This window comes from Schistocerca nitens, chromosome 1, assembly GCF_023898315.1.
Source record: "Schistocerca nitens isolate TAMUIC-IGC-003100 chromosome 1, iqSchNite1.1, whole genome shotgun sequence".
NCBI lineage: Eukaryota > Metazoa > Arthropoda > Insecta > Orthoptera > Acrididae > Schistocerca > Schistocerca nitens.
Window position 1 is genome coordinate 480,919,637 of NC_064614.1, and position 27,887 is coordinate 480,947,523.

Below are 27,887 nucleotides of genomic sequence, written 5' to 3' on the forward strand. Positions count from 1 at the left end.
AAATCGCCACATGTAATGTACATGTACAGACAAACAAATGATTACAATCTGAGAAAAATTGGATTATTTACTCAAGAGAAACATCTTCACATATTGAGTAAGTCAACAATGCGCTGGTCCACCTCTGACCCTTATGCAAGCAGTTATTCGGCCTGGCGTTGATTGACAGAGCTATGGGATGTCCTCCTGAGGAATATCGTGCCAAATACTGTCCAACTGGGGCGTTAGTTCGTCAAAATCCCGAGCTGATTGGAGGGCCACGCCCATAATGCTCCATTTTCAATTGAGGAGAGATCCAGTGACCTTGCTGGCTAAGGTAGGGTTTGGCAGGCACGAAGACTAGCAGTGGAAACTTTCGCCGTGTGTGGGCCGACATTATCTTGCTGAAATATAAGCACAGGATGGCTTCCCATGAAGGGAAACAGAACAGGGCGTATAATAACGTCAACGTACCGTTGTGCTGCAAGGGTGCCGCGGCTGAGAACCAAAGGGACCCTGCTATGAAATAAATCGCACCCCAGACCATCACTACAGCCTGTCGGACCATATGGCAGGCGACAGTCGGTTTGGTATCCCACCAGTGTCTGAGCCGTCTCCAAACAAGTTTTCGACCTGTATTTTCATTGACTGGAGTAGAATTATCTTCAGTGATCAGTCCAGCTTCTAACTGATCAGCGGAGACGTATCTGGAGATGTCCCAGACAGATCTAGGATACACAAACTGCCTGTCACCCACCATACAGCCTGACAACCAGGATGGTCTGGGGTACCAGTTTATTCCATAGCAGGATCCCTTTGGTTCTCAGCCGCGGCAGCCTTACATCGCAGTGCTACGTCGACGATATTGTAAGCCTCGTTTTCTCTCCCTTCATGACCAGCTATCCTGGGCTTATCTTTCAGCAATATAACGACCGCTGGCACACGGCGAGATTTGCAACTACTTGTCTTCGTGTTTTTCAAACCCTACGTTGGGTAGCAAGATCGCCGGATCGCCTCACAATGAGAAAGTTTGGAGCATTGTGGGGAGGGCCCTCCAATCAGCTCGGGGATTTTGACGAACTAACGGGCCAGCTGAACAATATTTGATACGATACCCCTCAGGACGACATCCGACAACTCTGTCAATCAATGCCAAGCCAAATAACTGCTTGCATAGGGGTCAGAGGTGGTGTGTTCACCCTACGGCCTTTATGACTGCGCGATATTTGCTGGGGGCACTGAGGTGTCTGAATGTCTATGGAGGAATGGCAGCCGATTCATCCTCAAGAGCCGAAATCAGAGAAGGTAGTGTTGTTGAACGTTGAGGTTTGGAGCGAAATCGACATCCTAACTCCTCCCAGAAATAGTCCATTGGGTTCAGGTCGGGAAGGACATTCCATATGAAGAATGTTGTCCACAAACCATTTCTGCATAGATGCTGCCTTATGATACAAACTGTTCCCCTATTTATGAAGGACACAATGTTGTAAAATGTGTTCAAATCCTTCCCCATTTAACGTTTTCTTAAGCGCAGTAAGGGGATCACACCCTAACCATGGAACGCACTCCCACGTCCTCAGACCATCTCCTCTGCACTTCACTGTTGGCACTACACATGATGGCAGATAACATTCACCAGCCAGTCGCCAAACGCAACTCTTCCATCGGATTGCCATAGGCCATAGCGTGATTTATCGCTCCAAATCACTCGCTTCTACTCATCCATTGTCCAGCGTCGTCGCTCTTCACACCACCTCAAGTGTCGCTTAGCACAAACACGTGTGGCTAATGAAGAGCTGTTCGACTGATTTACCTCATTCTTTTTAACTTCCTACGCTCATTCATTGCGCTAGCTGGACTGCTGGTAGCACTCTAGAACTCACGAGTTATTCTTTCCACTGACTTCAAGTGATTTTCATTAACCGCTCCCCCCCCCCCCCCCCAACCCACCTCCCCGCAATGCTCGACGTTTCTTCTCCTGTGGCAATCCGAGAGGTCTGTTTGGCCTTGGTTTAGCTGTAGTTATTCCTTCGCGTTTCCAATCCACAGTCACATCGCCAACAGCCGGCTTGGGCAGCTTTGGAAGGGTTGAAATGTATCTGAAGGATTTGTTACTAAGGTGACATCCAATGACTAGTCACCACTCGAAGTCAGTGAGGCCTCCTGACCGACCCGTTCTGCTTTTATTTCTTCTCTACTGAAAATATAACACTCCTCGCCTCCTATTATACTGCTGGATCCGCCTCTCATGACATCTAGTGCTCAGTTCCGCATTACAGAAACGTGTCATGACTGTTTTGATCAGATAATGTGTTTACGAGTATGGTGTTTGATTAGCTCGCTGCATTCCGAAGTCGATTGATTGGATACCGGTACGAATGCACGAAGATGGAGTTGAATCGATAACATATCGTACGTGCAAGCAGCAGAAATGAAGCCAGCTGACTGAAACACATGAAACATATATTATTAATAAACGTAACTGAATGCCCAGAAATACTGTTAGACAAAATAGATGGCACAAAAAATTCTTCCGTGTGCAGTTCCATGACACTCTATATGCCCATAGTGAGGTCGATTTCGGTAGCTGAAAATAAACACTGTGCAATGATTGCTTTAGGTTTCTTAAAGAATGCTCAACTTTTCTGAAAAATATGTTCCCTCGCGTGTGTGTACGTATGAGTGTTTGGGGGGAATGATTGAGACTTATAACGATAGTCGTTCGTAATGTCGGTTCTTCAAAATCATTGTGCTTCGCCCATAATGGAATATTGCCTTTTAGAAGTACTATAATTTAACTCCTAACATTCAGTCAGATCGTTTTCTAAAACTAACACTACATGCAGCTGTACGTTCTTAAGACTTTACAGTCCTCGCAATTTTTTACGATTAGGTCGACTCTGAAAAAACACAATTTGTTCCAGGAAATGTTTGTTTACCTACACAAGGGTGTACTCAGCAAGGGGCAAGGGAAGGCAGCAGCTGCATCCACCCTCCCCCTCCTCCCCACGCCGCAGAAAAATAATTATGATCTTCGCAAAACCTAACTCGTACTCTGCCCTGCCCCATAGACAGTAGGGTCAGTTCAGTACCAGTTTTGAAGGAAGCCAGAACCAGTAACGGATATGGGGATTAGCATCAAGTGTGCCGAGAACCAGTCAGAAAACTACACACACGAAAATAAGTTTTGCAACACCCCAGTACCCAGAACTCCTGAAGATAGACGTTGACTGTGGATATTCTCTCGCAGACACAGTCCCTTTGACTGTTCAGAGATGTCACCAAACCCGGCCAAAGATTTAAACAACCATGCATGAGCAGCGCCTATTAGACGGAGGGGGGGGGGGGGGGGGGGGGGTCCGACAGCCGATCAGTTCCAATCATTCCTCCAGGAAAGAGATACACGGTTCGTGTTGTCTGTAGTTCAACCGTGCCTAGACGGTAAATACCGCGGTTCGATCGCGTCCGCATTTTTACTTTGTGCCAGGAAGGGCTCTCAACAAGGGAAGTATCCAAGCGTCTCGGAGTGAACCAAAGCGATGTTTTTCGGGAATGGATGAGATACAGAGGGACAGGAACTGTAGATGACATGCCTCGCTCAGGCCGCCCAAGGGCTACTACTACAGAGGATGACCGCTACCTACGGATTATTGCTCGGAGGAACTCTGACAGCAACGCCACCATGTTGAATAATGCTTTTTGTGAAGCCACAGGACGTCGTGTTACGACTCAAACTGTGCGCAATAGGTTGCATGATGCGCAACTTCACTCCCGACGTCTATGACGAGGCCCATCTTTGCAACCACGACACCATGCAGCGCAGTACAGCTAGGCCCAACAACATGCCGAATGGACCGCTCAGGATTGGCATCACATTCTCCTCACCGATGAGTGTCGTATATGCTTTCAACCAGACAATCGTCGGAGACGTGTTTGGAGGCATCTCGTTCAGGCTGAACGCTTTAGACAAACCTTCCAGCGATTGCAGCAAGGTGGAGGTTCCCTGCTGTTTCGGTGTGGCGTTATTTGGGGACGACGTACGCCACTGGTGGTCATGGAAGGCACCGTAGCGGCTGTACGATACGTGAATGCCATCCTCCGACCGATAGTGCAACCATATGGGCAGCATATTGGCGAGGCATTCGTCTTCATGGATGACAATTCGCGCCCCCATCGTGCACAACTCGTGAATGACTTCTTCCAGGTTAACGACATCATTCGACTAGAGTAGGCAGCATGTTCTCCAGACATGAACGCTATCGAACGTGCCTGGTACATGTAATTCTGCAGGCTTTCGTAGCCGTTGTCACTGTAGTTAAAATCTTCTGGGTTATTAGGCCGCGTCATATTTCTAATAAAATGATCGACGTTTTGACTCCTCTGCTGGGATCTTCCTCAAGATGTCCTGCTGTCCACTACTGCCAGAACACTTTCAGAGACGAGTGTCGCGTCCTCTTATAAAGGGGAGTTTTCTCGTGTTCGAGCTGGAGAAGTGATAGTATTGGTTAAAATTCATATGGCTACGATTGGTGGGCCATAGTCATAGGCTAATATTCCCGCTCTGATGCAGAAGAAGAGGCGTTGTTGGCTAATCTCCTGTGGATACCATTGGCTAATCTCCTGTGGATACCATTGGCGAGAAAACTCCCCTTTATAAGAGGACGCGACACTCGTGTCTGACAGTGTTCTAGCAGTAGTGGACACCAGAAGATCCTGAGGAAGATCCCAGAAGAGGGGTCGAAACGTCGATCATTTTAGTATAAATATGACGCGGCCTAATAACGCAGAAGATTTTAACTACAATGCCTGGGATGGATTGAAAAGGGACGACGTGACCCACCAACCACTCTGAGGGATCTACGCCGAATGCCGTTGAGGAGTGGGACAATCTGGACCAACAGTGCCTTAATGAACTTGTAAATAGTATGCCACAACGAATACGGGTATGCATCATTGAAAGAGGACGTGCTACTGTGTATTAGAGGTATCGGTGCGTACAGATATCTGGACCACTACCTCTGAAGGTCTCGTTGTATGGTGGTAAAACATGCAATGTATGGTTTTCATGAACAATAAAAGTGGCGGAAATTATGTTTATGTTGACCTCTGTTCCAGTTTTCTGTACAGGTACCGGAACTCCCGGAACCGAGGTGATGCAAAACTTTTTGGTGTGTGTGTTTTGCCATTTGCAGCATTTTTCCTTGCAACTGAAAATGTCAGATAGCTCTGTGTTCTAAAGCCTCCCAGTAGTGTTGTATCTTCAGTTTGCCATGTTAGTTAGTTCTTTACACATTCTGCATGTCATTTGAGCGACTTTTTTCTTTATTTTTTATGCAATCCAACACAAACATGATACAACACTCCACAGACCGATTACAGTCACCTACACTTGTCACATATACTTAAAATCACAACACTCACATTCGAGAAGGAAAGATGCCATTGTGATAAAGTACAGTAAGGTTTCAAAGTAAGCGGCTGAATGTGCCCTTCGGGACCACCCAGGCCGCAATGCCATACGTAGGTCTTCATTTATTTATTTATTTATTTATTCGTTTCATGACAAGGAATGCATCCAGAGTGGTAACATAATTTTGAATAACCCCGAAGCTTCAGATTGAAATTTGGTCTGGGTAAGATCCATTTGGTCTGAAACATGCTTGAAACTTACTCTGAAACTTGCTTGAAACTCACCAGTTTATCATTCAAATTATTGTGTTCGGTGCAGGAGACACTGAGACAGAATTTTGTATGAGTCCTGAAGAAGGGACATACGTCCATAATTATTTTTTGCAGTTATGTCTCTCTTTTTATCTAGTGGCTGTATCAACGCGGTTTTGCTATTCAACCGAAATTTTCTCACTTTGTTAAATGTTCTGCGTGATCAATAAAATGTCTTTTAAGATTTTGGGCCAGTTGATTTTAGTTCCGTCTTTACCAGAGACTTTGTTATTTTTTAATGTTTTGATTTGGTTAGTAATGTGTTCTTCATCCGGTGCTTGTGAATCGGGACTGTTTTTAGGAGAACTTCTGGTAGGCTCAGGACAATTTAGAAGCATTTTTAAAATATTTGCGAAGACTCTGGGGTTTTCTTGGTGGTTAATCCCAATTGTCTATTTTCCTTCTTGAAGCAGAGATTCTGGGGCTGATACCCATTATCTTTGTTTTAAAGTTTTCTAAAAAGTTCTGGTCTTGTTTTTGTGAAAACATTCTTCAATTTTATGGGGTTAATTATCCTCATTTCGTTGGTATAATTAATTCTGATGCTTCTTTTCTAGTTGTCGGGGCATAGAAATGTGCATTTTCTGATTTGTTTTGAATGCCTTGATTCGAAATTTTACCACATGTCCACAATCTTCATTCCAGTAAGAACGTATCTTCCACGTTTGCGAAGGAAGTTGGTTTTCGGCAGTTGCGATAAACGTGTGGTTTAGTTGTTTCCAGTTTTGCACTCGCGTTTTGTCAAGTTCGTTTGGTAATAACAATGGCTGGATTTTACTAATATCAAATTTAGGAATTCCTGATATCCTTTTACTGAAGTTTTGGGGCTTTAAATTTAGTTTCACTCGAGTTAGGTAGTGGTCTGCCTCCATATTTGCTCCTTTGCATGCTGAAGCATTTAAAATCTCTTTGTGATGTTTATAGAGAGATTGTGGTATGATCAATTTGGAATTCACTTTTATTCTTATTAGGTGATCACTACGTGTTCTTGGGTTTGAGGTTTCTTTACTAACACTGGCTGACATAATTTTGATGTTAAAATTTCTAGCCAGTACTAACAGTCTATTTCCATTTTTGTTGGTTCATTTATGTGCAGAGAAGTCACCAATTGTTTTCCTGAATTTTCCGTGTTTCCCTGATTGTGACTTAAAATTGTCTATTAGAATTTTGGCATGATTCTTTGGAATTTTCGAGACAGTATTTTCTGACACCTCCTACTATTTATTTACATTTTCTGGGTTTGTTATATTTTCTTGGTTGATCACCATACGAGCGTTAAATACTATGTTCATTTTATTTGCACGTTTCAAGGAAACTATCAGTAATCTGTTGCCTGCAGGCTTTACGTCGATCATGGAATTAATAACGTGAAACTGTAAATGCAACCCCCAGACGGTGGATATTTTTAAGGATCTTTCGTCTGTTTTACTTCTGACAGTCTGTAATTTCCAAAATCCATTGGTGTTCTCATCTGGCAAGTCTAAAATTTTTGTTTTATTCTTGGTGATCCAAATGTTTAGAGTTTCCCTGGATTTAAAAGTGAGTTAATACTGAGTGTGCCAAAGAAGGCTTTTATTTTTGGCTTGAGTTGATCAGATGACTCCGCTTTCCTCTGATTTGGGATTGTAGTATCTCAGCGTAGTCTCCCCAGAATCCGACAGACTAGTTGCGCCACTGATTGTGGAGTATTTGCTACCTCATGGGGTAATTTTTCTATCAGTACAAAGGCTCCATTATTGTGCATGTAATTACAGGGATCATTTTGTAATGGAACTCATTGGTTAAGGCTGGAAGGGTTTGTTCTTGAATTTTAAGTTTTGTGGAAAACAGACGCTGACCACCATGGCGCTTGATCCAAGTCAGATGCAAAGTGGATTTTACTATGTGACATGTCTTCTACTAATTCTGCCTACCGAGATCCATTCTCTCACCTTCATTCCTGTCGAGATCTTTTCTGTCACCCTAGGAGTGGTCCCTCACAAGGTTCTGTCACCTAAGTCAGGTGATGCCCGGGTTTTAATGAGTTTGTCACTCTTCCTCCTCCTTTTTCATCATGTGCGTGATTTTTTCGTGCTGCTTGTAAAGACCCTTCTAGATCCCTCATCCAGAAAATTGACTGATAGTTCTTGGGGTGCAGGTGCATCCGCACTGCGAACGGGGACAAAGTCAATAGTCTTTACTACTGCACAGTACTGTGCACTGGCCTGGCAAGAACGTTATCATACCAACAAGGTATACGTCCAGCTCCACAGAACCATGTATATAACCACCGGTACATGAAGGTCCGTTACTCTCTGTCAGCAGTGACATAGCTCCGCCAAAGGTAAGACGATAAAAAAACAGGTATAAAGAATGGGAAAAAATACTACAGACAGACGACTAAAAAATTTACCTGTTCAAGATCTAATTCTAAATTTACGAGATACACACCTGAAATGACGGAAACCAATTGGAACAACAACTGTGTAAGAGTACAGGACTCCTTTAACCTCATAGAAACGTAGAAAAAAGACTGAGAGAACTGAGTAACCATTATCTTGTAACTCATCCCTCAAAAACACTGCAAGGGTTCAACTTCCCAAGAAAAATCTTCTCTAAACTCAACCGTACTTGAAGCGGCCACACAAGACACAAGGCCACGCTTTATAAACGGGGACTTGTGGACAGCCGAAGTTCTGACTTAGAGGCGGATGGGAACACTATGGAAAAGTGTGCCCTATAAAAAATATGGCGTATCAACTGAGGACTTCATACGAATAGAAGCCACAACTCAAGCTATGAAGTGCGTCCGAGATATGACCATTGATCTGTAACAAAAACTAGTCTCACATTCCGTATATTTAAATCTGTCTGATTGTTACGTGATGCTTATCACAACCTTTGTGTACTTTTATTTGTCTTGTACATTTCCATTCTTGTTAACTGTTGTATTTATATCCATATTTGGGCTGCAGTCGTGTGCCATACGATAAATAAATAAGTATTTAAACAAAAATGAATTTTTAATATACCATTTTTTAAATTGGATTAAAATTATTAAATAGTATATCTTAGCCCCATAAAGATTCCTAAATCCATACAGATAGTCCAAAAAATTTTTGGCTGTAAATTTTTAATATCTATTAAAATACTTGTAATACTTAAAACAAAAGTATGGGGCACTTGCAACAAATAATAGTAAGGAGTTAAACTATTCATGCACCAATTGTGTGTGGCATGTGCACCACTTTTTCGTTTTAAATCTTACAAGTATTTTTATAGCTACTATACAATTACAAATTTTGAGGACTATCTGTGTGGGGTTAGGAATCCGTGCGGAGCTAGGAGAAATTATTTTATACTTTTTAGTCTGATTTAAAACGTGGTGTGTTAAAATTAATTTTTATTTAAACCATTATTTTTTGATTTTTACTCTTATGAGAATGAAATTTTTCAATCTATTTCAAACATTTTGACGAGAATGCAACAGAGACATCCGCTAAATTTTAGGCTAATTTCAGTTTCTTTTCACCTGATTCAACCAATATATTGCTTCCTGCTGCACATATCTCGTAAAGACCATGGAAGTAAAAATTAGGTAGATTCGAGCACAGTTGGAGGCTTGCCAGCGATTGTGCTTCCCATGAAGCAATGGGAACGGAGAAGGGGGAAATGGCAGTGGTACGTCGCTCCACCGCACACCACACAAGAACTCGAGTCGATATTGCATTGTCATCCTGTTCTGTGTTATGTTGAAAGTTACAAGTCTTTGGTTCATTGAAAAATGACACTGGTAAACAAAGCACACACCCGTGCACACCAGAAAAGAAAGTGAGTCAATACCGTGTGTTCATCTAGTTCTGAGCAATGTATTTTCAAGTCTCTAGCTCATTGGGAAGTTAGTTTATAATCAACTGCAAAATTTTGGGCCCAATAGACAGAGGGACAAGAAAGTGATATCCATCTCCTCTTCCCCTCCTCTCTCTGCTCAGCCATGCCCGCCCACTCACATACATCTTCGAACACATTCAAACACTACCCGCACAACATGCCCCTCCTGCAGGGCAGCCGAGATATCACGTGTTATCGATGTTTTTCTCCACCACCATTACCACTATGGAACAGACCGACAAAAAAGTGCATTAACATTGCGTTGTCATCCACTTCTGGGCTATGTTTCAAATTTCAAGTTTGTAGCTCAATCCGGAGTTCGTTTAAAATCAATTGGAAAATGTGTACCAAATAAACAGAAAAGAAAGTGATGTAATACAAACAAGGTAAGTAAGAAATAACGTGCGTAATGAGGAGTGAGCTTCACGCTAGTAAAAGCTTGTTTGCTATGACTTTTAAGAACACTGCTGTGTCAGCATACACTACTGGCCATTAAAATTCCTACACCAACAAGAAATGCAGATGATAAACAGGTATTCATTGGACAAATATATTATACTAGAACTGACATGTGATTGGGTGCATATATCCTGAGAAATCATTACCCAGAACAACCACCTCTGGCCGTAATAACGGCCTTGACACGCCTGGGCACTGAGTCAAACACAGCTTGGATGGCGTGTACAGGTACAGCTGCCCATTCAGCTTCAACACGATACCAGCGTTCATCAAGAGTAGTGACTGGCGTATTGTGACGAGCCAGTTGCTCGGCCACCATTGACCAGACGTTTTCAGTTGGTGAGAGATCTGGAGAATGTGCTGGCCCGGGCAGCAGTCGAACGTTTTCTGTATCTAGAAGGGCCCGTACAGGGCCTGCAACATGCGGTCGTGCATTATCCTGCTGAAATGTAGGGTTTCGCAGGGATCGAATAAAGGGTAGAGCCACGGGTCGTAACACATCTGAAATGTAACGTCCACTGTTCAAAGTGCCGTCAATGCGAACAAGAGGTGACTGAGACGTGTAATCAATGGCACCCCATACCATCACGTCGGGTGATACGCCAGTATGGCGATGACGAATACACGCTTTCTATGTGCGTTCACCGCGATATCGCCAAACACGGGTGCGAAAATCATGATGCCGTAAACAGAACCTGGATTCATCCGAAAAAATGACGTTTTGCCATTCGTGCACCCAGGTTCGTCGTTGAGTACACCATCGCAGGCGCTCCTGTCTGTGATGCAGCGTCAAGGGTAACCGCAGCCGTGGTCTCCGGGCTGATAGTCCGTGCTGCTGCAAACGTCGTCGAACTTTTCGTGCAGATGGCTGTTGTCTTGCAAACGTCCCCATCTGTTGACTCAGGGATCGAGACGTGACTGCACGATCCGTTACAGCCATGCGGATAAGATACCTGTCATCTCGACTGCTAGTGATACGAGACCGTTGGGATCCAGCACGGCGTTCCGTATTACCATCCGGAACCCACCGATTCCATATTCTGCTAACAGTCACTGGATCTCGACCAACGGGAGCAGCAATATCACGATACGATAAACCGCAATCGCGATAGGCTACAATCCGACCTTTATCAAAGTCCGAAACGTGATGGTACGCATTTCTCCTCTTTACACGAGGCATCACAACAACGTTTCACCAGGCAACGCCGGTCAACTGCTGTTTGTATATGAGAAATCGGTTGGAAACTTTCCTCACGTCAGCACGTTGTAGGTGTCGCCAGAGGCGCCAACCTTGTGTGAATGCTCTGAAAAGCTAATGATTTGCATATCACAGCATCTTCTTCCTATCGGTTAAATTTCGAGTCTGTAGCACGTCATCTTCGTGGTGTAGCAATTTTAATGGTCAGTAGTGTAGATTGCTAATGGATGAAATGGAATGCGAGCCTGCTACACACGCGGTCGCTTCTGTGAACACTGGCTGCAGTGTTAGTCAGCGAAGTGCGTGTGTGCCCACAGTGTGGTGACGTCGGTGTCGGTGATCATGGACCTGGGCGACGGCACCAAGGCGTACCTGGCGGACGCGGTCGGGAGGCCGCTGCGGCCGGTGGCCGGGTCGCCGCCGCCGGGCTCGCCGGCGGCCCTGCTGTCCCCCGACCGGTACGAGTTCTACACGTTCGACGAGCAGGGCGACCTGGTGCGGCGACACATGACGCTGGCGCAGATCCAGGGCCTGCTGGCCGCGGGCGGGCAGCCGCTGCGCCTGCGCCTCCGGCCGCGCCCGCCGCTGCAACAGCCGGAAGACGGGCAGGCGCAGCCCGCGCTGCTCAGCGCCGAGGAGGACGCCGGCGCCGGCCAGGACAGCGACGACGTGCGGCACGTGGTGGAGAGCGTGCAGAGCGTGCTGCGCGGCGCCCTCGACAAGGTACGCCCAGCAGCTAGCGCCGGTACAAGGCCCGAGGTCGCCCGATATACCACAGAGCTGATAAGCTCAAACGAACGCAGTTATTTATAACAGTCCAAAAATAACCAGCATAAAACACTTAGTATTTCAGATTTGATGAATATCAATTCGAGAAATTCTTCCAATCCATATGTGGCATACAGCAAACCAGTGCTTAACAGTATTGGTTAAAAACAGTCTTGGTTGCAATTTTAGTTTCTTATTTTTCATCTATGCGTTTCGCCTTATTTAGGCATCTTCAGGTTATCTTAATTTCTTAGAAGGATCGTTTAGTCAGTGTAGCAAAAGGGCATCGTCGAATATATGAGGCCAGCATCGCCTTCGTTAAAATAAGATAAAACACCAAGACCTGCATAACGCGTTATGCAGGTCTTGGTGTCACTCGTGTCCTTCTAGAAAAGTTTTTACTGAGTTTAACGAAGGCGATGTTGGCCTGTTATACCCGACGATGCCCTTTTGCTGCACTGACTAAATGATCCTTCTAAGAAATACCAAATTAAGATAACCTGAAGATGCCTAAATAAGGTGAAACGCGTAGTTGAAAAATAAAAACTAAAACTGCAACCAACACTGTTTTTAATCAATACTATCAATTTGAGATTTGAAATCATGGCCTTCCGTAGAGCTTCATCTCACTCAGGTGGTCTGTCTCAAAATACATTCGGCAAAGCACCATAGGAATTCATGTACTACTTGAACTGATAGAAAATATTCTAATTAACTGATGTTTCAGAATAATACATCAAGCATGAACAAACTGTTGGTTAACACAACAGTTGATGCCTACAAACGCACCAGATGGCAACAGGCAATGAGCGACATTGGAACCATGTAAAATGTAACCTTTACGTAAATCATGTGAATACTATTTGAATTCTCATAAGTAGACAGTGGCTGTCTGCTTAAAGAGCATGAGATTAGGAACAAATAGTCAAAAATGGAATTAGGCAGAATCCAAATCTCAGACAAGAGACAATTTACCAATGTATGTACCTTGGTTTTAAGTTGTGATAACTCAAGCTAGTTCTATAAAGTAATGAATAAATAAAATTTAAACTAACATAACCACATCCCTTAAACTACATTGAAAAGTCAAATGGCTCTGAGCACTATGGGACTTAACATCTGAGGTCATCAGTCCCCTAGAACTTAGAACTACTTAAATCTTACTAACCTAAGGACATCACACACACCCATGCCCGAGGCAGGAGAAGAGTCAAAGAAACTGGCACACCGACCTAATATCGTGTAGCCCCACCCCGGGCTTGCAGAAGTCCCGCAACACGACGTGCGACGGACTCTACTAACGCCTGAAGTAGTGCTGCGGGGAACTGACACCACGAATCCTGCGGGACTGTCCATAATAAATCTGTTAGAATACTAGGGGGTGGAGATGTCTTCCGAACAGCACTTTGCAAAGCATCCCACATACGCTCAATATCATTCATGTCTGGGGACTTTGGTGGCCAGCGGAAGTGATTAAACTCTGAAGTGTTCCTGGAGTCACTATGCAGCAATTATGGACGTGTTGGGTGTCGCATTGTCCTGCTGGAATTGCCCAAATGGTTCAAATGGCTCTGAGCACTATGGGACTCAACTGCTGTGGCCATTAGTCCCCTAGAACTTAGAACTACTTAAACCTAACTAACCTAAGGACATCACACACATCCATGCCCGAGGCAGGATTCGAACCTGCGACCGTAGCAGTCGCACGGGTCCGGACTGCGCGCCTAGAACCGCGAGACCACCGCGGCCGGCCAGGAATTGCCCAAGTTCGTCGGAATGCACAATGGGCATGAGTGCATGCAGGTGCTCAGACAGGATACTTACGTACGTTTTACCTGTCAGAGTGGTATCTAGATCTGTCAGGAGCCCCATATCACTCCAACTGTACACGCCATGCCACTACAAAATGGTTCAAATGGCTCTAAGCACTATGGGACTTAACATCTGAGGTCATCAGTCCCCTAGACTACGTAAACCTAACTAACCTAAGGACATCACACACGTCCATGCCCGAGGCAGGATTCGAACCTGCGACCCTAGCAGTAGCGCGGTTCTGGCCTGAAGCACCTAGAATCGCTCTACCACAGCGGCCGGCCATACCATCATGGCTGGTTCTGAGCACTATGGGACTTAACTTCTGAGATCATCAGTCCCCTAGAACTTAGAACTAGTTAAACCTAACTAACCTAAGGACATCACACACATCCATGCCCGAGGCAGGATTCGAACCTGCGACTGTAGCGGTCGCGCGGTTCCAGACTGAAGCGCCTAGAACCGCTCGGCCACTCCGGCCGGCGTTGGAGAAGAGAGCTTCGGGTGTTTGTTGCCGAGCAGTTTTGTAGAAACAATGATTCTATGATCGTGGTTCAACGTTTTTTCCAACAATATTTTAATGTCGAAAGTCCAGGTGCTTTCCCAGATCAAAACACCTTACTCCGATGGGTTGAGGCGTTTTGCAGTACTGGATCTGTGGTTTTCCCCGTTGGGTTTGAACTCTGGAAAACCTAGACAGAGTGAGAAGGGGAGTTCTTGTTAGTCCTTAATGATCGGTTAGGCGACAGGTTATAGCGTTGGATATGTCACATCGTTCGCTTCATTGCGTCTTAGATGATGATCTCAGACTTCACCCATTCAAAAAATAATCATGCAACAGCTAAATGAAAGAGATTTTGTACAACAAAAAGAATTTTGTGGCTCAATGGAGATCATTCGCACGGAAGATGCAGGCATTCTAATAATAATGAGTGACGAAGCCCGTTTCCATCTCGATAGCAACTTTAATGTCGAGAACTGTCGGTATTGGGCGTCGGAGAACCCACGTGAACTACACCAGAAACCTCTCCACGACTCAAAAGTAACAAACAGTGTGGTGCGGTGTCTGCATGATAGCGATTGTTGGTCCGTACTTCTTTGAAGAGCGGGAAACCACGATGCTGTGCCATCAGCGCGCTGCATCAAAATTTTGAACTGCTTCCTGGATCCAGAACTGGAAAGGCATCGGGTGAACACGAGAGAAATATGTATCGATTAGGATGGTGCCACAGCTCACACGGTGAGAGCACCCGTGGAAGTGGTTCAGGACATGTCATTTCTTGATTTGGCAATGTTTCTCGATCCATATGCTCTCCTGATCTATCATTTTCTGACTTCCTTTTGTAGGGTAACCTGAAGTCAAGAGTGTGTGTTCGAAGTGGTGCTCTCTGTTTTAAAGTTCGTTAATGTCATGAAACAACACAAAGTTATGTTATAGACCAGGGGAAATCAGAACTACACTCCCTAGTCAATGAACAAATAGAAGACGAGCAAGTGCAATGTTTGTTCTCTTCTCTAATTTTTTAAGTAACTAAACGTTGAGTTTGGCCTCTATGTAATATGAAAACACTGTTATACTGAGATCAACAACTTAGGAATACAATAGGTTATATTGATTATCAAGACCTGCTGATCTGGACGGCTCACGAATTCAAAGTTAATAAGATAAAAGAAGGCCACAAATTATAACCAATTAAGCAACAGAAGTTGTGTGGTGAAGTAAGTATGTAGCGTGCCCCTCAGAGCAAGCCTGCTGATCTGGACGGCTCACGAATTCAAAGTTAATAAGATAAAAGAAGGCCACAAATTATAACCAATTAAGCAACAGAAGTTGTGTGGTGAAGTAAGTATGTAGCGTGCCCCTCAGAGCAAGCCTGCTGATCTGGACGGCTCACGAATTCAAAGTTAATAAGATAAAAGAAGGCCACAAATTATAACCAATTAAGCAACAGAAGTTGTGTGGTGAAGTAAGTATGTAGAGTGCCCCTCAGAGCAAGCCGGCCACTGTGTCCGAGCGGTTTTAGGCGCTTCAGTCCAGAACCTCGCTGCTGCTGCTGTCGCAGGTTCGAATCCTGCCTCGGGCATGGGTGTGTGTGATGTCCGTAGGTTAGTTAGTTTCAAGTAGTTCTAAGTTCTAGGGAACTGATGACCTAAGATGTTAAGTCCCACAGTGCTCAGAGCCATTTGAATCCTCAGAACATGGGTAGCGCTACTGTAATTGCGACACACATGCCCCAAAAATCAGCTGGCGCGCGCCGATCGGCACCAGTCGGCAGCTGGGAGACAAATCGTTCAGAATCTTAGCTCAGAACTATCAAATTCTGACCTTAAAAACATCTCTCCTATGTGACAACAGGCAACAGAGGAACACAGCAGAAACTCCATTCGGAAAGTGGGTGCACTCAGCGACTGTTACGTGGCTTATAAATTATAGAGAGCAGCAATCAGTCGTCCTTTTTTAGATTCTATTACGCAAATCCAGATTTCGGCTAGTGGCTAACCATTCTCAATGCACTATTTTTTCGCTCGTAAGTCCCTGTTGTTCGGGCGTCAGTCACGTTTCTTTGAAATGTGCACAATCGATGACCTAAAAATTTCCATTCGCAAGAAGCAGAAGCTGTGTTGAATGAAATGTTGGAGAAATCCGTGCAGAGCTTTGAGGAGAGGCTCCGAATTTGCATATGACAAAATGGGCGTCAACTTAATGACCTTATCTTCCGAACCTAATTAAATGTAGATTTCAAAATACAATAAAAATATATTATTTAATGTAACACTTTTTTCTGTATATAAAATAGCGGAAAAATAGTAAAAAACATACGTTCCTCTGCTACATGCTGTACCTAGCTAGTTGTGGGTACAGCTGTTCAAACGTTTCATTCATCTGCACCTCAGAGCTTCTATGGCGTCGCACGAAGTCACGCTTGCGGCCGTGGGCAGAATCCATGTGACCCATGGCGATGTGAGACGCGCGAAGAGAATTAAGCGACATACTGCCTGGCCGGCGCACACTGTCTGCACTGCTGCATTACCATGCCAGTATAAATTAAAGAACGCCAGCCTCACTTTGACCAATGAGACGGGATAAACTCCAGAACTCAAACTAAATAAAAAAGGTCCTGTAGCTATATAGCTGTTTTCAGATAAGATTCTGAAATCCGACCATGGTGTGGCATATGTACACTGCTAACATATTAGTTCACTGCGCCCAACCGGTTAATACTAATTACCGCCGATAATCACAACGACAAATACGGCAACACTATTAAAAATCAATAGTAAGAGAAGCGCAAAAAAGATTACTCTCAAATGTGCACGGAAACAAATGAAGATTATTGGTATCAATTAAGACTATCCAAGATCGCCACATTTATGTAACACCGCCTCCAGGTATCTGATTTCTGTACGCTCTGTTCCGAGGTCCCTTTCATCGAACGAGTCCATCCGCAGTAAATCAACCACACTCACCGAAAAAAAAAAACAGGGAAGTCCGGAATTCTGCTTAGCTAAGAATTAAGGATTGTGAGTGATAATAAGGACAATTGCCTCATATAGGTTGGCGGTTAGATATACAGTATGTGATCAGCAATTAATGGATAAGAAAACCAATAGGCTGTATGTCATAGCCAGCTACTGACGTAGGTAGAAGACTTTATAAAGTAATGGATTTATCGAATAACAGGTGCTTGCAACAACACAAACATTATGAAGACAGTATAGCCAGTGGAGTTATATGCAAACTTTATGAAGCTCTTAAATATAAATAAACCATTTGATGTGTAACAAACTGTGAAACAGCGGTGAACATAGGTTAGTGTATTAAATATGCATACAGCCTTTTTGTTCTTATTAGTAGCTTCGGGTATTTTCCGATTATTCACTTCATACAACAATAGTAATAACATAAAAACTGTTTCTACTATGAATAAAAACTACACATTCCTCAACACACTCCATCGCTGACCGGTCCATAGGCACGTCCTGCGCTAGGAGGGCGTTGTGATTGCATCCGCCTCTTCCATTGTTTGTTGGCGGCTCCTTGGCTGTAGGGAAGGATTCCCCAGTTCTTAGCGAGCATTGTTGCTGCCGGTGACGAGCGCAGCCACTTGCTGGCCCACGTCATCCCGGTTGTGGTTCCTTGGATCACGAGACACCACCCACGGAAGCGTTTCTCTCTGGCGTTGTTACGATGGCTGTCCGTACGTGTTATCAGTTCTGCCGCAACTGTCGACCTCGGCTACGTTGCTTCTCGATCTTGTGTCGCAACCTCTCTTAGTGCAGTAGACTGGTGATGGCTTATAAGATACGCGCTACCCAAACCATTCTTGAAATGGCGTCAGCCATGTTGTCCAAGAGTTGCACGCAGTATCTGCTTGTTGCAACGCAGTATCTCCTTGACATCCAGTCTTTCGTTGCGATTCAGTTGCCGCCGATCAGGATCAGCTACATGGGTATACAGTGGACGTCCCCAGATAGTATGTTCTGGCGTACCTTCTCCCCCACAGGTATACTCGGAGGTTTGTCATCAAACAATTGGATGCCAGCAGGCGGCGTAGGGTCCATCACCAGTCAAGAAGTGTGTCAGGTCTCCTGAGGGATTCAGGTACTTCATTCCTAGTCTCTGTTTTTTATTTGGCTGAAAACCATTGGTGCGCCTCGCCGTTTGGGCATCATCCCATCGTTTCTGCCAGTGATGGAGGATCTGATATTGAATTTAATGCTTGCTTGTTGCCCTATTCCTATTAAATTCAGCACTTTATGATATTGTTCTTTCCTCAGCCAATACACGGTGGCTTTTTTGCATGTCTGGAGATCAAATGGACACATTCCAAGCATTACTTGCAAAGCCGCTACTGACACAGTGCCAAAAATCTCGTCAACCGAAGAAGTATTCCACGTTGCACACTGTTAACTATCCAAGCTAGTTTTACGACCAAAAGTGTGTGGGCCCAAGCATTCGCATAGTATCTCATGATCGCAATTAAGACTGAGTTACGATACGCTCTTATTGTGTGTATTGGCAGCTTGTAATCGTAACTGATGAGACTAATAATTTTGTTCATCGTGTTCCTGGCTCACTTGCTCATTTCTTCAATATGTGCACCATAATTTTGTCTTTCGTCGATGAAGACGCCCAAGTATCTGGTGACGGATTTTTTCTTTATGGACCTGTCCCTTAATTCCATGATCGGGTTTCTTAAAAGACTCCCTTTTAAAAGCGCATACGTTGTCTGCTCAGGCACAACAGACAGTTTGATTCCTTGGCTTCACTGGTGTAACTCTTGAAAGACTATATTACATCGATCTTCCAGGTTGCTTCTGGAGCTTCCCTCCACATGGATTATCAGGTCGTCGGCATATGCCACTGTTCTTAAGTCCTTTTCATTATCCTACAGCTTTCCTAGTACCGAGTCGAGTAATAGATCCCAGAAAACAGGACAGTTTTTTGAAATTTCTTTTGTTAGGGTCTCTTCTGGGCACGACAGAATTGCTTCTCTACTTCTCTTAAAACAGTTCTATAACGCTCTTGGGCAGTCCAAGTTCCTGACGCTATCAAAAAGTGTTGGCCATCATAAGTGATCGAATGCCCCGACGATGTCCACCATTATGGCTACAGCATATTTATGCGGATCTTTTCTCACGAGTCTTTTAGCCTCATTTACAGTGTCTTCTGTTGACTTGCCGCTTTTGAAACCATACCATTGCGAATTCATTCCATCAAGAAGTCGTTTCTTCTGTAGTCTACCACATTGCAGCTCCTCCAGAACCTTCCCTAAGGATCGAGAAGCTAATAGGTATGTAGGACTTTGTACTCAGAAATATGAAACTAACACGTATTGCTATTGGCAATAAGCGACACCTATAGCTTCAAACTGCACCATCGAACGGGACTAAAACCAGGAAGCTAATGAATAGTTCACACGGAACAACTCGCAGGAACCTAAAAATCAGAACTCTCAGAGTTCTCTGTTTTCTGCCCAAACTGTCCTTGGGCGACAGCAGCAAGCTTTTAGCGGTTGTGACGAACGTAAATGTGCCTCGAAGCATGAAAATAGAGGGAAATGTAGAAGAAGTTTCCCTGACACAGCGTACAAATACACATAAACAGTTAATGCGGTTGGTATCGATTCTGAACAGACTACACTACTGGTCGACGAGGCATATGCAGTGTCTGTAAAGGGAGGCAATACACAGGATCAACTAAACAGAAAATGCTGTTGAGAAGATGCTAAATTTCTCACGTTTCGTGGAAATGAAAAGGCAGGATTCTTGTTGACATCCATGCTGAGCTACATCTCAAGTGGGCACTTGGGGTCTAAGGCGCCGTTACAGCGGTGCATCAGGGATTAACTCCCAAAAATCTCAACTTCAGAAGAGGTCGAGCAGTCCCTGGGAACCACACCAAAATACCACCCAACTCTTCAGCGAAGTCGTACACGACAGTTTCCATGAGTATTCCCGGAATCCCCTTCCTTGCCTGAGTACCTTCCCTGCGCCACCTATAGTCTGCACTGGTAACTTAAGAAATAAATGTAACTGAACTCATACAGGATCATGAAATGATACGTACCAGTCACGTTACAAATAATTCCGGGTGGCTCTTCAGCCTGGTACAAGGCTTTCAATTGGACGCCACTTCTGCGACTTGCATGTCCCTAACGTACACCAATATCCTTCTGGGGAAAGGGACCCTACAGTGTAGGATGAAATCTGACCATCATGAAATGCCTGGCAAATCTTCACATCATCGAGAGGTGAAGCCTAGGTCAAAAACAGAGGGAAATATCCTGCGACCTTTCAATTTCTAGGCACGTACTTTGCCACAAGACTACCAGGCGCGATTAGCACGTTAATAACGTGGAGACAGCACCGATACAAATCGCACGGCTTTCGAAAGCTCAAACAAGTCCCGAGATTTCCCGGCTGTAAAGTAAACTGCTCGAGCCGTTCCAGAGTTCTGTGTGAATCTTGAGTTATATACAACAAAATATCAGGTCAACTTGCAAAAAATGCAATTAGGAACAGGAGACATGTACAGGTAAAACTCTCATACACAGTCTACTTCCTCAAAATCAAACAAGAAACGATTCTCTCGTGGTAGGAAGAATGGAATGGAAGTCAACTATACAAGAGGTAAAAGCTATACTAGTCTACAATCATTCATGCCAAGACATCTGTGGCATACAAAGTCAATAAAATCAATGAAAATTGTAGCGTCCATTGTGAGAATAGATCTCAACCACGGATCTTTCTCCACCCACTTCCGTAAAGTCGGCATATCGGACAAACTCTTCTGTCGATGTGATGGTGCGAAAACAGGTGAGGTACGTCATATCTTCTTTCAGTGGAAGTACTACGAGAAAGCCGAGATAACCGTAAAAGGAAGGAAATGGAGATGGATTGGACACACCCTGAGAAGAGGCCCGCAACATATTCCAAAGCGGGCTTTAGAATGGAACCCACAAGGAGCAAGGAGGAGAGGCAGACCGAGGTCGACCTGGCGCAGGACTATTGAAGCTGAGGTGGCAGCCGTTGGCCACTCCTGGAGTAACATCAAGAAGATGACAACGAACAGGGTCAGATGGACAGCTCCAATATATGCCCTATGCTCCACATCAGAGTAAAAGGAATTAAGTCGAGTTAAGTCACTACGAGAAAAGCAGATTTAAATTTTTAAAGGAGGTTTTGAGCACTGCCTGCCGCCTTGCGCTATACGAGTTCCTGGGGCTGCGTCCAGGAGTGCTTATGACACCATAGCCAGGTTTATAAAACAAAATACATAAAAATCTAAAAGGAAACAAGGACCTCGAACTTAGTGAAAGGACTTAATGAAACATTTTAATACAAATAAATTATTAGCTGAAACTTTGTGGAACTCCAGCCTGTGGGACCTTTGCCTTTCGTAGGCAATTGCTCTAATGAGTGAGCTATCCCAGCACGACCCACAATCCGCTCTCACGGCTTTACTTCTGTCAGTACCTCTGTCCAACCTTCCACATTACACAGATACTCTCCTGTATGCTGCTGGAAGAAAGGATCTTGCAGGAAACTGGCTTGACCTTGGCCTAGGGGACTATTTCCAGAATGAATTTCACTGCAACGAAATATGTGCTGATACGGATTTCCTGGCAGATTAATGCTGTGTGTCGGACCAAAACAGGAACCTGGGCCGTTTGCCTTACACACTGACTGAGCTAACCAACTAAGATCTGCCCTCACGGCTGTACTTTTGCCAGTGCTTCTTTCGTACCTTGCAAATTACACAAAAGTTCTCCTACGTACCTTGCAGGACTACCACATATGGAAAAAACGATATTACCACAAGCGAAGGTTCCAGGTTCGAGTCACAGTCCGGTATGCAGGTTTATTCTGCTAGGAGCCTACAAATCAGGGCACAGTTCGCAGCTACATTCTGGAAGTTAGCTGTCCATTTACCTCTACTAGTACATCTGCCATAACACCAACCTCGCACCAAATTTAAGAATTTGTGTTCTAAAATGTATGTTTGGAGGTGATCAACTGTTACTTTTCTATATTTGTAAATGCTTTAAACTTGTGATGGCTAAAAATTATGTATGCTAGAAGACAACGGTAAATAAATACACCACGCAATAGAATTAAAGGATCACTTTTTCGAAACACTATTATTGTCTCCCACTGTGATGCATAAGTTTGAAATTTGGTTCAAACGCACCTACAACCTTCCCCTGTAACATTGCAAAAGGCGGCGTCCTGTGACGTCACCCTTGGGCTCGCTGACGCTTCAGACAGCAAAGTGTCGACACATGCAGGAAAAAGAGCACAGTCCAGAAGTTCATGTGAGATGTCAGGTCTGTTAATGATGTTACATTGGCATGAAACGTCCCCTTTTGAAAAATTATATACGACTGTGCTTAAACTGACACACAATATTTTTTTAGCGCAACGCAATCTGACTTTCAAAAATCTCTACAAAAGAATAGCCCTGACTAACATTAAACTATACCTTTCACAAATCACTAAATCACTTACCTCACAATAATCTTCGTTTCTCCCACTACTGCAATACAGCAAGCGCCACTACTGCCAGCTAAATAAAAGATTCAAACTATGGAAGGCACTAACTACTGATAGGGATAGTTAGCAAATGAAAGATATTAATAGAGAACAAACGTTGCATTTACCTTAATAGTCATCATATATATATATATATATATATATATATATATATATATATATATATATATATATATATATATAGCAGTTCATGACAAATTTCAAAACTCCGCCATCTCTCTCCCCACATCCACCACTGCTGGCGGCTCACCTCCAACTGCGCAACGCTACGCGCTGTTCACAGCCAGCTGCCTAGCACTACAATGGCGAGTATTACAACAATGCAAAGCAGCCACAGACTGCACACAGCACAGCCAGTGATTTTCATACAGAGGTGGCGTTACCAATAAAAAAACCTAAACAGCCTACTTACATAGCCCCCATGCTCCCAACAAAAAATTTTACAAATTGGTTTGGGCAGTGGCCAATACAGATTTGAAAAAATTTTTCATAATTACAATAACAAAGAAATCAAATGCACACACTTATTGATACAATGTTGGTCAAAAGCTAAAATTTTCTCACAGTCCATAAAGACAGTCCTGATCATTCATCATATTGCAGTGTTTTTCTCAAAGTCTGAGCAGTAAAAGAAAATGCACACGGAAGTAGTGGATTTCCATGCAATCTTGAAGAAGTAGTGTTGTCCTTCCAACGGAAAGACAGTGCTGACTCTTGACATGCAGACAGGTAATGGGCCACAACAGAGCAAACCCACAGCAGAGTCAGTCGAAGTTTTGAAGAATATTGGTGGATAGGTTATCACAGAGTAGACCCATTGTAGTCCTGGTAGAGATTATGGTATTGGGGGGCCACCAGAGGTGCAGACCCACTGCAGTCCTTGTAGAGATGGCCAGCAGCCATCTGCTGCGACTGTGCGGGTGCACAATCACCATCAAAGAGTCTTGCGGACAATATAGCAAGTCCGTAACCACCACTTGTGCACTCACAAAGTTTTTTAATGGTCCTTAGAACCAGCAATGCTGTTATCCAGTCCCTTGCTGAATTATTAACACACGTGTAAACACTAACAGTCCCTACTTCTCACATATTGTCCATATACTATGACCAACAGAAACGTGTGCAGTGAAATGTAGCTTACAAGTTACTTAATTTGATGACCTGGTGTCAATTACAATTTTATAACATAAGAATACAATTACAAAGGTACAAAATACGTCATTAAAGAACATAACAATACAGATAACATTTGTAGTAAAACAGGCGTTACAAAAGAATAGAAATAGACATATACGTCAGTGTTACAGGAATTATGACATGAGTACATACATAAAAGATCAGAATAACTTTCGAAACATCAACTTCACACATGAGCATTAACACAAAACAGAATAAATAATGTCTAAACATCTTTACAAAGTAAATAACATATTATTAATGCCAATTGTATTTGAGGATAACAGTATTCCTCATCATAGTGAATGTAACTTAGTATTAGAAGAGAAAAAAGTTCTATGAAACAGTACACAGAGACAGGAAGAAAACAAATACACAAGGGTACACAAACACATAGGGGGATAACACAATGGAAAGGACAGGGTTCGTTTTCAGTGTAACTTTTGGTACTGCAGTATTTTGCGAACAAAACCTTTTTTGTTCTTGGAGATCTCCCTTCGTTCATCATTATTCCCAAAAAGTCCTATCTGTACCTCTTTTCTGTATTCTAACCATATTTCTTTCAAAATAAATATGGCTCATTGTACAATAGTCATTTAGGCCCAAATCGTTTTCATATAACTTTCAAAGCATTCTTTCCCTATTCTCCATAGTTAGGTTCTTATATAGTCTACCCCCTCTTAAACTAACTTAAATCTACTGAGCTCAGATGCTAAACTAAGGGATGAGGCAATGCAGCAGCACAGAACAATTAACACAAACAGCAAAAAAAAAAAAAATGGAAATTTGCAAAGCAAGCTACAGTAAATCTAAATTACCAAGCAATTCAACATTACAACTAATATGAGGCAATGCGCAGCAAACAAGAAAAATAAATCCGTAGTAAAACTGGCTTAACAGCGTAATACAAAGTCAAATTCAGTAGCGCTATGCCTGGCACACAGCAGCAGTAAATGCTATAACGTATACCTAAGCATGACAAAGCTCAAGCAGAAAAAACAGTACACTAAAGATAACAATGCAGACAAGGGAAATGTTTATTCACATCGTAATATCTATATCATTAAAGTGGTGCACCACAAAAACTAATTCTACAAAAAATTACCAATTACTTGAAAAGAAAATTATATATGCAGTTATTGTTATCAGTCCCTTCTTATTGTTCTTTCCATTCCAAGAGCTCCTTTTTCGAAGAATGTGGATTATAAAATAATTATTTAATAGATCTGTTGACAGAAAGTGTTCACATTAGCAAATGCATCTAAGTTTATTTTATAAAACTAATGCTGCAACACAGCTGGAAACCAGATATCAAATGAAATAAGCAACAATGTACAAAGTAAAGCATAAGAACATCATCCAGTAGACATGAGGCATTTCATAAGTTAGTAGAAAAAATCTCTCGTCTAGAAAGACAGTAGTCATAATCAGGTGTGTAGACAAACTATTTCTTGTCATTTCATTAGGCATTTCAGTAAATATCAGAAAGTACGATATGTTTCCAAGTAATTAGCGTGTCGTATTTGCGATGCTTTCTACAAAGGAATGTCAGAAGCAAGGTTAATGGCCTCTTTTTTTTTTTTTTACCTAATGGCTGTTTCTCCAGGTGGCTGGCACAGGTGGCCGCTCAAGACGCATTACGTCAAGGTCACTTACCTTTCTTACCGAAATATTTACGACACCAGTTTGCACTACAGTGGCAGTCTCATATAAAAAAATTCACAGGTCGAGAATTTGCGTTGCAAACATGTAGAAACAAAATCCTATAAATATAACGGTGTCCAAAAAATTTTCGTCGGCATTGTAATACATTCACGCATTTACACACACTTCATAACTCTTAAAGTACGATTCTTGGTTTCCAACAACCTTTTCCACAAATCAGGGTTCCTTGCCACTACTCATTATGCCTTACCTTATTACACATATAAATATTCGTCGACGCTTCTTCAATATTTCACCATAACAGATAAGTAGCATAATCAAATTCCTCATATAGCATCAGCTTATTGACCATAAACATACCTCAGCAGCATAATACACATCGTCGTCGTAAAAATATCATAACACCTCAGTCAACTCTCAAAATCGTCGTAGCTTCCTCCAATAATTTCAAAACCTAAAAAAAAATTCTCTGCTCATGTCAAAAGTGTCATCTGCCTCAAACGTACTTTAAAAATCATGATCCCATACCAAATATATCATTCAAAGCTCTCATAGTATCACAATGGTTCCAAAAACTTTATGAACAGTTCACAAAGGACAGACACAATACAATTTCATAAGTGTGAAGTTATCCATCTGTGTAATTGCGTAAACATCTGTCACTGATGTGGTAAAAAAGTTTGTCTCTCTCAGTTAAATGATCAGATAGCTGTGTATTTTGTGTTGGAGAAATATGGTACCGATGTGTAAAGTTGTGTAAGCAAATACCATATTAGCTAGGGCTCCTTGTGCGTGCCAAACACATGGTACACAAAGTAGGCGTGTACCCCCCTGAGGATGAATGTAATTATACCCTCAGGTGTTACAGATTACAGCAATGGAATGAAATGTATCACGGAAAACCCTTGTATCATTGCACTTCAAATATCTTTAAAAAATGTTTTAAGTGCGAAATTAATCACTCAAATACGTGTACTGTAGCGCTAAACTGTAGGTCATGTTGTAAGATAATCTCTGTGGAAGTCTCGTATTTATCGTCCTCCGAAAGCTAAGTTCTGCAGAAGTCAATGTACTTACCTCATGATAAACAAAAGTGAAATGCTTTGTGTATAAATATCGTAGTTATTACGCTTATTGTTGTGATGAAGAAAGTACTGTACTGTAACGTATTGTTGTGCCACGAAAAAGGCTGTCTCATTGTTGCTATACCACAAGAGTTACTACTAAAACATGTTTTTCTTTCCAGAAGAATTCAGAAAGCTGTGCAGATATAAAACAGATACACCGCAAAAGCAACATTGTAAATTGTCACTCATTAGTAGCGTCGTGATAACATCGTGTAGCTGTCACCTAAACTAACCACTGTGTCCTCTGGTATCTCACAGAAAGTACTTTAAATCCAGAATGTTCTATTTTTTTTTAAGTAAACCAAAATGTTGCATGAAAATCTCATTAGCGTTGCCGGTATATGTTCTAAGTATGTGAGCCTTATAGTCGTTACGTGATAGTGGAACTAACAACCAAGAATGTACACACACAATAACACTGTGTCGTCTGTTCACTATAACAATGCATTCGCAATTTCTGTTGAAATAAGTTCTCTTGGTTCTTGACTGAATATTTAACTTCAAACAGTGTTGCATGTTAATAGTTTCTTAAGTCTGACAAAGCATACTAGAAATTTGAAGTGAAAAGTTTTATGGCAAAGACAAAGTTAAAAAGCAGATTATTTTTCAATAAACGGTTTTACATGTGAAATATGGTGTAACCCTTTGCTCTTCCTAGTACGCAGACTTTCAACTTTAACGCAATTGTCAAGTGGTATACGTCGGTAAAGAATACTGGAATTTTTCTCAAGGTTAGCGTCTATGTTATTTTTCTCGGAGCCAGCGGGCGCACGCGGCTGCCTGCTGTGCGAGTCATTGTCTGTCTCTTTGTTGGCGCGCGCCGTTATTGGGATTAGGAGACCTAGCTTCTACAAATTCACGTTGTCGAAAGTGCCCTGCTCTGTTTGAATCCCGCCAGTTCTGATGAAATTCAGGTCTGTCGTTATGATCACATCTTCTGTCGTCATGTCGGTAGGTTCCGTAGTTTCTTCCTTGACCGTCACGTGGTGGAGAATTTCTCCCTGAATCGTAACTGTGCGTCGAACTGTTGCGTCTGAAGTTATTATGCCTCCCTT

At 42.9% G+C, this 27,887-nt stretch overlaps 1 protein-coding gene across 1 annotated transcript in view; it reads left to right on the forward strand.

The window, feature by feature from the left end:
* Positions 1-27,887, forward strand: part of LOC126255348 (mucin-2-like) — a 54,765-nt gene that overhangs the window by 18,232 nt on the left and 8,646 nt on the right. The window contains exon 2 of the mRNA XM_049955390.1: positions 11,545-11,950. Within this exon, the coding sequence (XP_049811347.1) occupies positions 11,545-11,950 (406 nt within the window). The remainder of the gene's footprint in view (positions 1-11,544; positions 11,951-27,887) is intronic.